The sequence below is a fragment of the Neovison vison genome, chromosome 2 (genome assembly GCF_020171115.1).
Source record: "Neovison vison isolate M4711 chromosome 2, ASM_NN_V1, whole genome shotgun sequence".
In the NCBI taxonomy this organism is placed as follows: domain Eukaryota; kingdom Metazoa; phylum Chordata; class Mammalia; order Carnivora; family Mustelidae; genus Neogale; species Neogale vison.
In genome coordinates this window covers 198,455,978-198,469,374 of record NC_058092.1, presented here as the reverse complement: position 1 = coordinate 198,469,374, position 13,397 = coordinate 198,455,978, and the positions used below count along the sequence as shown (strand labels likewise).

At 55.7% G+C, this 13,397-nt stretch overlaps 1 protein-coding gene across 3 annotated transcripts; it reads left to right on the top strand.

Moving 5' to 3' along the window:
• Positions 1–1,301: 1,301 nt before the first annotated feature.
• LOC122898937 (synaptotagmin-15) lies at positions 1,302–9,929 on the top strand. 3 transcript variants are annotated; one of them, XM_044236594.1, is made up of 8 exons: positions 1,303–1,339; positions 2,289–2,481; positions 2,946–3,088; positions 4,269–4,564; positions 6,087–6,257; positions 6,835–6,955; positions 7,929–8,108; positions 8,564–9,929. In XM_044236594.1, exons 1-8 carry the CDS (start codon positions 1,333–1,335, stop codon positions 8,704–8,706), a joined length of 1,254 nt encoding a protein of 417 aa, XP_044092529.1. In that variant the 5' UTR covers positions 1,303–1,332; the 3' UTR covers positions 8,707–9,929. The 3 variants fall into 3 exon arrangements, with proteins under 3 accessions (XP_044092530.1, XP_044092529.1, XP_044092528.1); XM_044236593.1 differs by lacking the exon at positions 1,303–1,339 and having other exon boundaries at positions 2,057–2,481; XM_044236595.1 differs by lacking the exons at positions 2,289–2,481; positions 2,946–3,088 and having other exon boundaries at positions 1,302–1,339.
• Positions 9,930–13,397: the final 3,468 nt, after the last annotated feature.

Genomic DNA, 13,397 nt, shown 5'->3' with positions numbered 1-13,397 from the left:
ACTGACAGCCTGGAGGACCCCCCCCCAACCCTGTCTAATCTACTCAGCCTCCTCCTTACCGTGTGATAGGCATAGTTGCCAGGCAGGAGCAGGGCCCAGAGTCGCTCTTTGGACATGACCTTCAAGGCTGTACTACAAGACCGACCCTCCCTCCCCACACACATATATTTCTTTCAGTTGCCAACTACAGATGCAGCCTCAAGGTTTCAGATGCTCCTACCCCACCCCTGCTCCCTGCCCCAGAGCGCTCCTCAGGGACAGCTGCGCGAGGCCCCAAGAAGGTGCATGTGGATGGGGCGCAAGATGGAACGGGCAGAGGAACTGCAGGGCCTTTCCTACAGCCTCCCGCGAAGGCTGCGTTCAGTAGTCTCCACTGCACTGCGCCTGCGCTCTGATAATAATCACTACAATAATAAGGGTTTCGGGTGTCGAGGGGATCCAGACGACTCCACCCTGAGCCACAAAATCACCACAGTAGTGGGTAGCAGGCTCTGTGCACCCCCAACCCCACACCCTCAGGCTAAGTCACCATTCTAAGCCGTATCCATTACATACTTCCATCCAGAGGGAGTACTATTGCTAACCCAACTGAGGACAGAGAGCCCAGGGTGCTGAAGGAAATTGTCCCAAGTGGCACACCTGGTGGATGGGGAGCAGAGTCGGAACCCAGAGTCGTTGTCGGAGGGCCTGCTGCAGAACCAGGGCTCTCCAAAGCCTCGTTATTTTGTGTGCTGCGACGGTGGACAAGTGAACTTCAGCGCCGCAGCGCGAGCCACGGGGACCCGGAGAGGAGAGTCGGCCCTGGGAGCTGGGCAGGCCCCAGGAATGCGGATGGGCGCCGGGCCGGAGCGGGGGTGGTGAGGGGACCTCACGCTGCGGGGGGCCGCGGAAGGTGGACGCGCACGCCTAGACCTAAAAGTGGCTTGCCCAGGCAGCCCGGCGTGAAGGTTCGGGTGCTGAGCCCTCCATCAGACGCGGCAGCCAAGGCCTTAGCCGCGGGCCCTCTCACCCTACCCTCCCAGAGCTGGGGGCCCTCGCACCCCACCCCACCCGAGCTGCTGGGAGCCCCGGGCGCCCCGTGCCGCCCAGCCCAGAGCCCTGCAGTTTCCGGGCACGCACCAGGGGCTCCACTCTGGCGAGCCTGGCCGGGGCGGAGCTGCGGCGTCCGGGGCTGGCTCCCAGACCCGCGGTCTGTAGCCAGGGCCCGGCGAGACCAGGGACCGCCCCCGCGCCCTCACGACGGCCCCCGCCGGGCCTTAAAAGCCGCCCCGCAGCGGCTGGAGGCGCGGAGATACGTGCGCCCCGGCCCCGACAGCCGGCCCGAGCAGTCCCATGGCGGGTAAGTGCCCCTCGCCGTACCCTCGCGCCCAGCGCTGCATCCGGGCCCCTTGCCCATCCCCAGCCGTGGCCGCACTTTGCCTCTCCCCGCCTGCCCCGCCGGGGCGCAGTCCGCACCCTGCCCGTGGCTCCTAGCGCGGGGCGAGGGTGAAGTGGAGAGGGAGACTCTCTCTTCCCAGACGGTTGCGAGGTAGAAAGTGTGGGGATCTCGCCTTCTCACCAGTCCCCTCGCTCCAGACCCTAGAGCCTGCCAGAAGCCCCTTGTCCGCACGTGACGTAAAGCAGGCACCTTCTTTGTCCTTGGAGGGCAGCCGGCACCTGGGAGCGTCTCGGTGCTCTCAGCCGGCGCTGAACGCGAGTGGATCCGGCCAGGCCCCCTCAAATGATGGGGTGCGGGGAGTCAGCTGTCCTTGTGTCTCTGTTTCTCGCACCTACTGCGCCTTTCCTCATCGACACTCCTTTCCGTTGTCTTCAACTGATCCCCCTAAGTGGCTTCATCTTGATAGAGGGTTGAAGAAAGGATTGGGTTTTAGAGAACGTTACAGAATTCAAACACGAGCCCAGTCTCTCAGCAGGCCCCAGGACCAAAAAGGACAGGGATCGCAAACCAGGGCATCATCCCTTCCTGGGCTTCTCTTAAGTACAGAACGGCCACACTCGGGCTTACCCTTAAGCCTGAACCGGAAACCTGGAAAGATAAAGGTTCTGGTGAAAGCAGATGGAATGTCTCATCAGGAGCATGAGAAAATGGTTCATTTCAGCCAGGATCTCAAGCCCAAGGCTTGCCGCTTTCCAAAGCAACAGGAAGCCTGCTTCTGTGTCAGTCCTGGGGTCCAACCCAGGGGGTGGGGTTGCTGCCCACATTCTGCCCCCCACCCGCTGCAGGCCAGCGGTGCGAGGGGGAGTGCTTTTCCCCCTGGCATCACAATCCGGGTGGTCTCTGCCCCCAGAGCAGGTGGCCCTGGTAATTGGGGGCCTCGCTGGGGGGTTGCTGCTGCTACTGTTGCTGATCTGGGTGAGCTGCTGTCTCTGGAAGAAGCTTCTGTCCCTGTCCACCTACGAGGAGCTGCCAGGGAGCACCGCTGCCTCCAGCATACAGGGGGGCAAGCTCTACCCCCCACCTGCCAGGACGCAGACAAGCAGGTGAGGCAGGATGTGGAGTTTCCCTTGGTGGGGGGTAGGGAGGAAAGTCTATTTTGTGGGGCTCCTCCTCTATGCCATTACCATGCTGCAAAGCAACCCCAGAATATCACGACAAGCTCTGGGACAGGCATTGTGAGGCTCATTTTCCAGATAAGAAAACAGACCCAGAGGACATAAAGCAGGCCTATTAAGTGCCAGAACAGGCATTCGAGTCCAGGCAGAATAACTCCGGAAGCAGTGCTCCTTCAGCAAGTCTCCACTGGCTGCAGATGGGCAGAACTGTTAGCTTTGGTGGGGGGATGGTGGGGGGACGTGGACCCAGAAAATGGTGCTCTTGCCTCCTCCCGGCTCCTGCTGTCTTTTCTTCCCCAGCCTCCAGCCCTCAACCCCTATGGGCTGAGCGCAAGGAGGCCACAACAGTCACTTGCCACCAATATGTATGTCATCTCCCCACCTCGGGACAGGCCTCCAGGTGTGCCGTTCGTGGTGCCTCCTTCCCTTCAAGACCAAGACTGGGTACCCCTACACCGTGGAGAGTGGGCCCAGGCCCCACAGGACCCCTGCCTCTCCCAAGAGTTCCTGCCCCGCCCCTCCAGTGGCAGCTTTGGTGAGTGCTGGGGTCAGGGTCTGTTCAGGCCAGGGTGGGCCCATTTGCTTTCACGGGCCTGGTTCTGGAAAACTGTCTGGACCAGCAGCCCTCCGGTAGTGCCCTCAGTGACCAGGTCCGCTTATTCTGGGGGCAGAGACCACCAGGACTGTGATACATGGGGAAAGCCCACACCACTGGCCTCCTGGGGGCAGAATTTAGGCAGCAAGCCCACCCCCCCCCCAGGCTGGACCGCAGGAGTGAAGCAGAAGCAAGGCGGCTGTTGGCTGGGCTCTGCTGGGTCTCAGCAGTAATGCCATTTTCCTTGCAATCCTAGGGCTCTGGGCAGAGTTTTCTCGTTTCCGTTGAAAAGAGTTGCCCAGTGACCGCTCTTTCCAGGTACTTGGGTTTACCGAACGCCTGCTGCACCCCCAGCTTATGCCAGATCTGGCCTCAGGTGCCACTGTGGCCTTAGACCCACCTCTCCCCATGCCTCTGTGGGGGAAGAGATCCTTGCCCCATCTTACACATTCATAAACAGAGGCTCGGAAAGTTAAGAGTGCCCTGCTCAAGGTCACAGAGACAGTAAGCAACAGGTCTGGGATTAGAACTCAGAGCGCTCAATGAGTTTTGTTCTAGGCTGATAGGTTGCGTGATCCAGAGGGCAAGTGGTAGGAGCCGGGCACACAGCTTTCTGCCTACCCCTTTGCTCTGAAGACCTCCCAAGATACTTTCCCAGGAACCAGAAGGGATCAGCTAGTCCCCTCTAATTTGAAGATGAAGAAAAGAGGCAAAACTTCATCACTGAGACATCCTGTGGACCCCATGGACAGGAGCCAGGCCAAGAGCTGGGCACTGGGTCCCCCCCCACCAAGCAGGTCCTGACCTAGGGGTTGGGGTTAAATGGAGTTAAATGGGCACTCTTTGGGGGGCCTCAGAGGGGAGCAGGACTGGATATACCATGCCTTAGTGCTGGCAGGCTTCCTGGAGGAGTAGTCCTAGAGAGGGGAGGCTGTGTCCAATCTAGAGAAGGGTGTGGGGCAGATGTGGTAAGGAGAGGCCAGAGAACTGTCTCCTGGAGGCTCAGGCAAGAAGAGATGGGCTGGGGCAAGGGCGATGAAGCCCAGAGCTTGCTATCCGCCTCCCACCCCTGTCCCTGCCTTCCTCGGGCCTGGCAGACCACCCCGCCCCTGTGTTATAGGAAATACAGGCACGGTGGGGACCATCAACCCAGATCTATATAAGTTCCTGGAGGACAAGAGTGAAACCGACTTCCCTGAGGGCTGCCTAGGACGGCTGTGGTTCTCCGTGGAATATCAGCAGGACGCCGAGCGGCTGCTGGTGGGCTTAATCAAGGCGCGGAGGCTGCAAGGCCCCTCGGAGAGCTGCAGCCCCCTCGTGAAGCTGCACCTGCTGCCCGACGAGCGGCGCTTCCTCCAGTCGAAGACCAAACGCAAGACCTCCAGCCCGCAGTTTGATGAGCGCTTCATCTTCCAGGTACCACCCCTGCAGCATATAGGGTCTGGCCTCCGGGGAAGGAGCAGCCAGGGGCCAGGTGACCCCAGCCTCCTGTGACAGCTAGGGCCCTGAAGGCCTCCCAGGCCCCTGCTGCCACCAGGTCTACTTTACCTGCCGGACAGGTCAGGGTCTGCAAGAGCCCAGAGCCCTATTGGGGGGGGGGCGAGGGAGGTGAGGGGTAGAGGGCTGGGCTCCCTGTTTCAGGGGTGCCTAGAGGAGAGAAAGAGAAAACACATCCTCGGACCACCTACTGGATGCCAGGCTCTGGCCCACGAGGCTCTGGAAAAGCAGTCCAAAGCCCTGGAGCCTTAGGGGGTTTCTGGCAAGGTTATCCAAGAAAGGCAGAGGGTGAGACCCCCACGCCCCCTTAGAGCGGGGGCAGGGGCTTGCCTAGTGTGTCGGAGGCCAGTGCAGCCCATGCTGCCTTGGCTGCCCTGAGGACAGGCCGGCTCAGGGTCAGCAGGTGCAGAAGCTGTCAGGGCACTGAGCCAAGCCCACAGGGGCCTGGGAGTCTAAGCAGGTGACTGGGGGCCCTGATGGGAAACCAGGCATCAAGAGCTGCCTTGAGGCCTTGCACAAACATTTTCAAGAGCCAGGCAGTAGGCTGGCTGGCAAGGTGAGGAGAGGCCGTTCAGCATCCGGGAAGAGGGTGATTGCTGAGGTCAGACCCTGAATTCTTGCCTTCTTCTGGGCCCGAGAGCTGGAGCTGTATGGAGAGCTGGCATGGGGCCCAGATCCTGCCTGTTTTGCTGGGGGTCAAGGCTGCGGGTGTTCACAGGTGACCTTGTTCTCCTCAGAACGTAAAAAGCCAAGACACGTAGCCATGCTGCCCAGGGTGGCCGCATGGCGTGTTCACAAACTTGTTTCTGTTTGCTCATCACTTCCCTGACCAGTCCCCACCCCAACTTGCTCCTGGCCTCTCTGTTCTTTGAGGGGGAAGGGGAAGGAGACGAGGAAGAGAAGAAAATCTGTATTTAACTGAGCATCTGCCACAGGGCTGACACTGTGACTGGGGTTTTACACCTCAGAGAGTAGGAACTGTTACAGGTGAGGACACTGAGTCTCAGAGAGGGGTCTGGGGTGCCCAACTCAGACGGCAGAGCCGGGCAGGTTCCCTGGGCTCCGGTGGGGGACTTCTCACATTTTTATGTGCAGGCAGATCACTTGGAGGTCCTGTTAAACGGTGGATTTCCTTCATGGGCCTGAGATGGGGCCCCATGTCCTGTATTTCTAATAAGGTCCAGGGGAGGGGTAGACACTGTTGGTCCTTGAACTCACTCTGCAGGGCAAGGCTCTGGCACATGTTCCCACTGCCACTGGTCCCCGGGGGATGGGTCCCCACTAATGGAACAGTCCCCTGACGATGTCTGAGTTGGGGGGGGGTGCAGGTTCCTGGCTGAACCACCTCTCACCAAAATCTCCTGTGTCGAGAACAGTGTACCACACCCTCCCATCCTCTGTTTCCACGCCTGCCCCCAGCCCAGACCCTCATCTCTCCCAGGTGTCCAGCAAGAACATCACTCAAAGGGTACTCAGGTTCTCCGTGTACCACGTGGACAGGCAGAGGAAGCACCAGCTCCTGGGCCAGGTGTTCTTCCCCCTGAGAAATGAGCCCCTGGCCGGTGACTGCCCGCATGTCATCTGGAGAGACCTGGAGGCTGAGAGTGGAGAGGTAAAGGTCAAGGTCACCAAGCATATACATTTGTGTGTCAGACTCCCAGGGGCAGCCAGCAGAGTGGCCCAGTGCCTGCTGGCCAGCATCAACCCAAGGAAGTGTGACTTGGGGTCATGAACCTGGGCTGGAGCGGCCTGGGTCCAGGGGGCAGGGCAGAGCTACTCCTGGGGAAGGAAAGGTGGCCTGAGGTTCTTTTGCCCTGGAGACCAGATTACCTGGATCAACTTGATTCCCTTCCAGATCAGACACCTGTGAAAGGTGATACCCCAAATGGACCAGGCTTGCCCTCTCTTCTCCTGACCCCTGAGAAGACCCAGGCAGCTTGAAAAAGGCTTTGGAATCCCCTAGACCTGGGTTTGAACCCTCAGCTCTGACACTCACTACTGTGTGAGCTTCAGGAAGCCCTTTCCACTGTCCAGAGCTCAGTTTCCCCATCCGTAAAATGCCGTTGGGCTGAAAGGATACAGCATGGGTGTGTAACCCAGGACCAGGGCCTGACTGCTGGGAGGCCAGATACGGCGGCCTCTCCAGCACCTGCTGAGTGACAGGGATGCTTTCCTCCGGGCCTCTCCAGCCTCCCTCCGAGTTTGGAGACCTGCAGTTCTGTCTCAGCTACAATGACTGCCTGTGTCGCCTGACTGTGGTCGTGCTGCGAGCCAAGGGCCTCCGGCTCCAGGAGGACACAAGTTTCATCAGTAAGTTTTCCTTTGCAGGGCAGGCCCTGTCCAGTGAGCCTGTGGCCTGGGCTGGAGTCTGACCCCTTCCTCTGGCCCTTCAGTTTCTACCTGCCTGTGGCCCACCATGGAGTGCTCACTACCCTCTGTGGACGGCTGTGATGTGGGAAGCCACTTCCTTCTATTGAACCCAAGACTGTATCCCCTTGGCCTCCACCAAGACCCCTAACACCCCCCGAGACCAAGTCCTCCCCTCCCCTTTCCCAAGGCAGCATCTTGGCTCTGTAAAGGTTCTGTCTCTCCTCCTCTACCTCTACCCTTCCCTGAAGGATTCCAGTTCCTCTGGGGCCGGACCCCTTGCCCCACTGCCCCCTGGGCGGGCTCCCTGTACACCAGGCAGGACACTGGGCAGAAAGGAGACGCTTCAGGCCGACAGGGAGTGCAGTGCTCTGCTTCCTCTGGGCGCCCAGAACCCAGCAGCTGGAGGAGTGGAGTCCCCACTCTGGCTCACCGAAATGTCCTGCCCTTATGCACCCCCAACGCCCGCCCCCCGGCCCCGCAAGCAGAGTGGTAGCTATCAGACCCCTGTGTGTCTCCACATCTGGGTCACCATAAGCAAGTTGTCATTCAACCTTCCACCATGGATCTAAAATTCATGTGAGCCCCACTCCCAAAACCTTGAGCCTCTGAAGAAGAAGGTGCTTGAGGAGCTCCAGGGAGCCAGTCAGGCTCTGGGAAGCAAGGGCCAGCGGAGCCATGATGCACTCGGGAGGCACAGAGGAAGGAAATGGAAGGGAGCCAAGTATTTCCTCCGGTGTAAGCCCATACACTAATTGTCCCTGTTTCCTCTTGTAATTGATGCCCTCTGGCTGCAGCAGAAGGGGCCTGGTGCCCAAGGTGGGCGTGTGGCCTCCCAGCCAGACCTCCCACAGGCCAGAGGCTGGACCCTGCCTGCCCCCTCCCAGCCCAGCCCACCATCTGCACTGCCCCTTAGGTGTGTTTGTCAAAGTGTCTCTGATGAACCACAACAAGTTTGTCAAGTGCAAGAAGACTTCGGCGGTGCTGGGCTCAGCCAACCCCGTGTACAGCGAGACTTTCAGCTTCAAGGCCGATCCTGCGGAGCTGGACACTGCCAGCCTCAGCCTGACCGTGCTGCAGAGCACCAGAGGGGAGAGTAAGGCTACTCCCCCACTCCCCAGGCTCTTTGGGACATGGGCACAGGAGGAGCGTTCAGGCAGTAGGACCCGCAGAGAGAGGTTTCTGTTCTCTGCCTAGAGCAACTAGAACTCAGAGAGGATGAGATACATGCCCAGGGACACAGAGCTTGAGAGTAGGAGAGCTGAGATTCACGCCCATCTTTGCTCAGTTTGTCTCTCCGTGGCAACGTACGGAGAGGTCAAAGGGCGGCTTCTGCTGGCTCTCCACTTGGGCTCCCTTCTCCCCCATCTTCAGTTCCAGAGCAAAGCCAGGACCCTTTGGGGGCTGCCTGCTCCTGCTTCAAGAGGGAGGGGCTAGCTCCGTCCTCTGAGAGGAAGAGTAAGACAGGGAAAGAGAAGGCACTGGGGGTATTGCCCAAGTTGGGTGGCTTCTGTGCTCTGGAGAATGACGGCGTTTTTCCCTCCCCCACAGATAGCCACCAGCTGGGCCGGGTGGTGGTGGGCCCCTACATGTACGCCCGAGGCAGACAGCTGGAGCACTGGAACGCGATGCTCAGCAAGCCCAAGGAGCTGGTGAAGCGCTGGCACGCGCTCTGTCCCACCCCTGAGCCCTGACTCGGCTCAGGACCTCCGCTCTGCCTCCGGAGCCTGCCCTCCCCTGTGGCAGCCACGAGCCTGGACGGTCGGGCCAGCATCTCCTTGGGCTGCCAGGCCGGCCTGAGCCAGGGCAGCGTGCGTGCTGAGAGGCGGGAGAGAAGAGGGACCAGAGAGCTCCAGCCAGGTCAGCAGCATGGCTGGCCACCACCTGCCAGCCTCAGAGACCCTCCCATTTCCCTCCCTCCTCCTCTCTCCGTGCTGCTACCTGGGCTGCGAGTCCCAAACCGTGGTCAGCACAGTCCCCATCTGGACTGGGATCTCAGGCCTTCAGAAGAACTGTTCTATTCAGTGATAGCAGAGTTGTGTGTGCTGAGCGGAGACCCGGGCTCCACCATTCTGGAAAGCTGACGGTAGGTCTGTGCTGGATCGGCACAGCGTCTCAGCTGTGGTCTTCCTGCCTCCCGCCAAGCAGAGAAAACAAACTGTTCTAGGGGAATCGTGGGGGGTAGGGGTGCCCAAAGCGCTTATTCCAGCTGGCCCACAATAAAGAGTCCCATCTGAAAGTTGGGGTGGGGGTCGGACACACTGGAATGGAACAGCCCCCAGATGCCTGCGCAGCACAGCGTGCCTACAGCTCGGGAGGGAAATCTCTCCAGGATATAGACTCGCCGGCTTCAGGCCTGGGGAAGAACACTGCCCACCAAGTGCACATCCACTCCCTGTGCCAGGAGGAGGCCCTCACCTGTGTTGGGTCCCTCCCAAGGCCATGTCACATCCCGCCCATGGCCCGTCCTCCCCAGAACCCAAGCCTCACGCCCCTGGTCTTCCAGCTGGCTGTCCTACGGGTTTCTATGGTCTCCCTGGTTGACAGCGTTCAGCTCACACAGCTCACTTTGGGCAAGAAAGCATGCAGCCAAAGCGCAGCCCCCAGGGCCGAGAGCTTTCCCTGTAAACCCAGCGATTTCGTTAGGATGACTGTGTTGTGACAGGTGCCCATGTGAGGCTCATCGAGTTGAGAGTCCCCACAAATCCCGGTCATCACCTCCCCGTGACACTGTCCTCAGGGTAATGAGCCGTTACTGTGTTTATCACTGTTACTGAATGGGTAGCTTGTATTTTCCCCCACATGCTTTTGAACTTGCGGGGTCAATGCACTGTGACCGTATACCTGGAACAAACTTCAAACCCATCTCTTCTCTTACGCAGTGAACAACTTCAGCAAAAGAAAGTAGTGAGCATTATACTCGAGTGTGCCTCTTCGATCTCACTCCCGATCTCTGTCCATGCACAAAGACAAGCTTTACCTGGCAGTGGTCCGTACAGACAGAATTTCACACACTAATTTCACACACACATTCCAACAAAGTCCCACTCCAGTCATTGCTAATAGCATCAGAGCACACACATTCTCTCTGTGTGTCTAGCAGGCTACTAACCTAGAATGGTTTCCATTTCACCCAAGACAAGAGGTGCCAGCCACCCCCACGTTTCAAGGTGACATTCATGCCTACTACGTGGCCTTTCCAGGGCCACTTGGAAAATCTGGTAAGGATCCCTTGGCAGGACAGAGTGGACCGGTGTGTCTGATTCACAGCTGAAAAATCTCAATGGCAAGAGACTGACAGCTCTCTGCTCCAGAGAGAGGAGGAAGGGGTTGTTGTATGGGGCTGAAATGTCTACAGACGTGGTAAGAGCAAAAAATACACAAGTGCTTTCAGTGGACCAGAGGGAGCTGGCCTGGGTGTCTCAGGCCTTCTACCCTTCTGCCCTCACCTACCAGGTGATCCCTGCATGTCTACTTTATAAGCTCTCTGTCTTTCCACTTTGCAAGTCCTTTGAATTTCCACAAAGTATTTAAGGATTGGCTTGTCAGTTGCCACACCAAAAAAATGTTTGAGTTTGACTGGATTTTGATGGAGTACATAGGCCAGTTTGGGAACCATTTTCTATCCCTACAACATTGAAACTTCCATCCATTAACATGGTATGTCCCTCCGTTTCCTTTGGCTGATCTCTCCTTACCTCCGGTTTTTAATGGTATTGATATCATTCATTTCAATCCCACATCTATCTTACACCTAGCAAGACATTGCTATTATTATTATGTTCAGTGAATTCCCACTTACATTCAGTCACAGAGTTGCTCTTTCTTTTGCTTTTCATTCTTTCCTCCGTTTCTGGGATTCTGAGATCGTGTTCCTCCTACTTGAAGAACTCTTTTTAGTATTTCTTTTAGTGCACAACTGTTCACAGCAAATTTTCTTGGTTTTTGATTAGAAATGTCTATTTCAAGTTCATTTTTAAAGGATTTGGGGGGGATACATTCTAGGCTGACATTTTCTGTCAAGAGTTTTAAAATGGTGTTCATTATCTTCCTACTTCCATCATTGCTGTTGACAAGTGAGTTATCATCTTTTGTTTCTCCTCGGAAAGTAATGCATCTCCCTCTCCTTCCCACCCTTAGCTGCTTTTAATATTTTCTCTTTATCTTTGGTTATCAGGAATTTGAGTATGGTATATCTCCAGGCAATTTTCCTTTTATTTATCCACCTTGGGAGTAGCAAACCTCCATAAGTTTTGGAAAATTCTCAGCCCATACTTCTTCATATATGATTTCTGCCCCTTCTTCCACTCCTCTTCTGAGACTCCAATTACATACCTGTTAGCTCTCCCGGCAGCTCCTGCAGGACTCCTAGGCACTGGGCTGCCTTTTCCACTCCCTGCCCTCTTCCATTTTACTAAATCTTTCTTCTGCTATGTCTAATTGTAGTTAACCTATATGCTGAGTGCTTAATTTCAATTACTGCATTCTTTCAGTTTTAAATTTCCATTTGATGCTTTGTGATCAATTCCCACTCTCTGATGAAAGTCTCTGGTTTGTCAGTCATACCAATACCTGTGACATCAATGGGTCAGTTTTACTGTGTGTGTTTCCCTCTTTGGTTCTGTCACTTGGAATGTTTGACAATATATTGTCTAGCACTGACCATTGTGATAAATTACGGGTGCCCCGGGAGACGGTACTCCTTCAGAAAGGGCTTACTGTATCCTCTGGCTGACAGAATGGGGAGAGGTCACCTTAATCCAGTGCAGTAGTGAACTAACTGGAGTCTGGGTTGCAGGGTTTTTTGCTTTTGTTTTTGCATTTAAGAGAGGGCACGAGTTGGGTGGGGTGGTGGGAGGCAGATGGAAAGGGAGAGGGAAATCTTAAGTAGGCTCCACACTCAACACGGAGTCCGACACAGGGCTCGATCCCACAGTCCTGAGGTCATGACACGAGCCAAAATCATGACCTGAGTCAGTTGCTTTAGCAACTGAGCTACCTTGGTGCCCGTAGGTTGCCGTTGTTGTAAGGTTCTATGACCACCTCTATGGCCTCCTGTAAGGTTCTATGACTACACCCATTTTTAGGGTGTAATCTTCTAAGGGTACCATTTCAATCACCAAATGAGGTTCTGGTGTGTTTACTAGACTCCTCTTCCTTAGTGGGTCATAAACTCCAATTTCTATCTCCTTGGTGTCATGGTATTGCGAAAAAAGAAAGTGAGAGAGAGAGACAAAGGAAGAGAGAGAGAGAAGGAAAGGAGAGGAGGAAAGCCCTGCCATCTTCCATGAGCTTTCTGCATAAATTAATTCATAACTTCATAATCAGCAAATGCCTCAAAGGGAAAAACCCTAAGTGTCAGAATTACTCTTCTTTTTTTTTTTAAAGATTTTATTTATTTATTTGACAGAGAGAGATTACAAGTAGGCAGAGAGGCAGGCAGAGAGAGAGAGGAGGAAGCAGGCTCCCCACTGAGCAGAGAGCCCGATGTGGGACTCAATCCCAGGACCCTGAGATCATGACCTGAGCCGAAGGCAGCGGCTTAACCCACTGAGCTACCCAGGTGCCCCAGAATAACTCTTCTATCTCCTTTCTTTTCAACCTCTTGCCTCTTTAGTCCCAGCTGCTTTGGCAACCTCAATCTCCAAATTTTTTGTCTTATCTCTCCAACTCCAGCCACTCTGCTGCCTTTACTCTCTCTAAGCCTCAGCCCTCTGCCCAAAAGGCCAGCCCCTTAATGAGAATCAATGCATTGCCTTGAAGGAATAAAGTGGTTCACAGAATGTCAGCTCACCTCCTTGTATTTTCCTCCTTCAGAGATCATGGCTTGTCAGCTTTTCGATTTGGGAGCTCTCCAGTGACTTGAAAAGGGGTTTTTTGTATTTTATTCAGCTTTTCTAGTCATTTATCGGCACAAACATCACTCTACCCAACACAGAAAAGTAACATTTTTCTCAGAATTCCCAAAAAAAAGAATTCTCAGCAAAGACTGGTTTTATACAAGGTATTGGATTACACGATTCGTTGGAAGGCTGGTGAAGCCAGAAGGAAGAAATTGCTTGTGTCATCTGTTTTTGCGATGATCGCGTGTAATAAACATTCACAACATCGCAGAGTTGTACTGAAATGAGGATTTATTTCTCATCCATCTATGGCCAGCTGAGTGTGAGCCCGTCGAGATCAGGCAAGCCACTTTCAGACAGGGGGTCTGGCAGGGTTCAGGTCCTCACCCAGGCCCACTCTGCATTTGTTCATTCTGAGCACAAGCTGGAAGGGCAGCAGCTCCCCGGTGTAGGGGGCTGGTTGGTGGTGGTGGTGGGGGGGGGTCTTTCCAAAGGGAAGGCAGAAGGGCAAGCACAGCTCCACTCTCTGCTGGGTTTACTTA

Excerpts from the sequence above, each read along its gene's own strand:
- LOC122898937 (XM_044236593.1), top strand. The coding sequence starts at position 2,057 with ATGGAATGTCTCATCAGGAGCATGAGAAAATGGTTCATTTCAGCCAGG. Across the intron at positions 2,482-2,945 it reads GCCAGGACGCAGACAAGCAG|GCCTCCAGGTGTGCCGTTCG; the intron begins GTGAGGCAGGAT and ends ACCTCGGGACAG. Across the intron at positions 6,956-7,928 it reads GGAGGACACAAGTTTCATCA|GTGTGTTTGTCAAAGTGTCT; the intron begins GTAAGTTTTCCT and ends ACTGCCCCTTAG.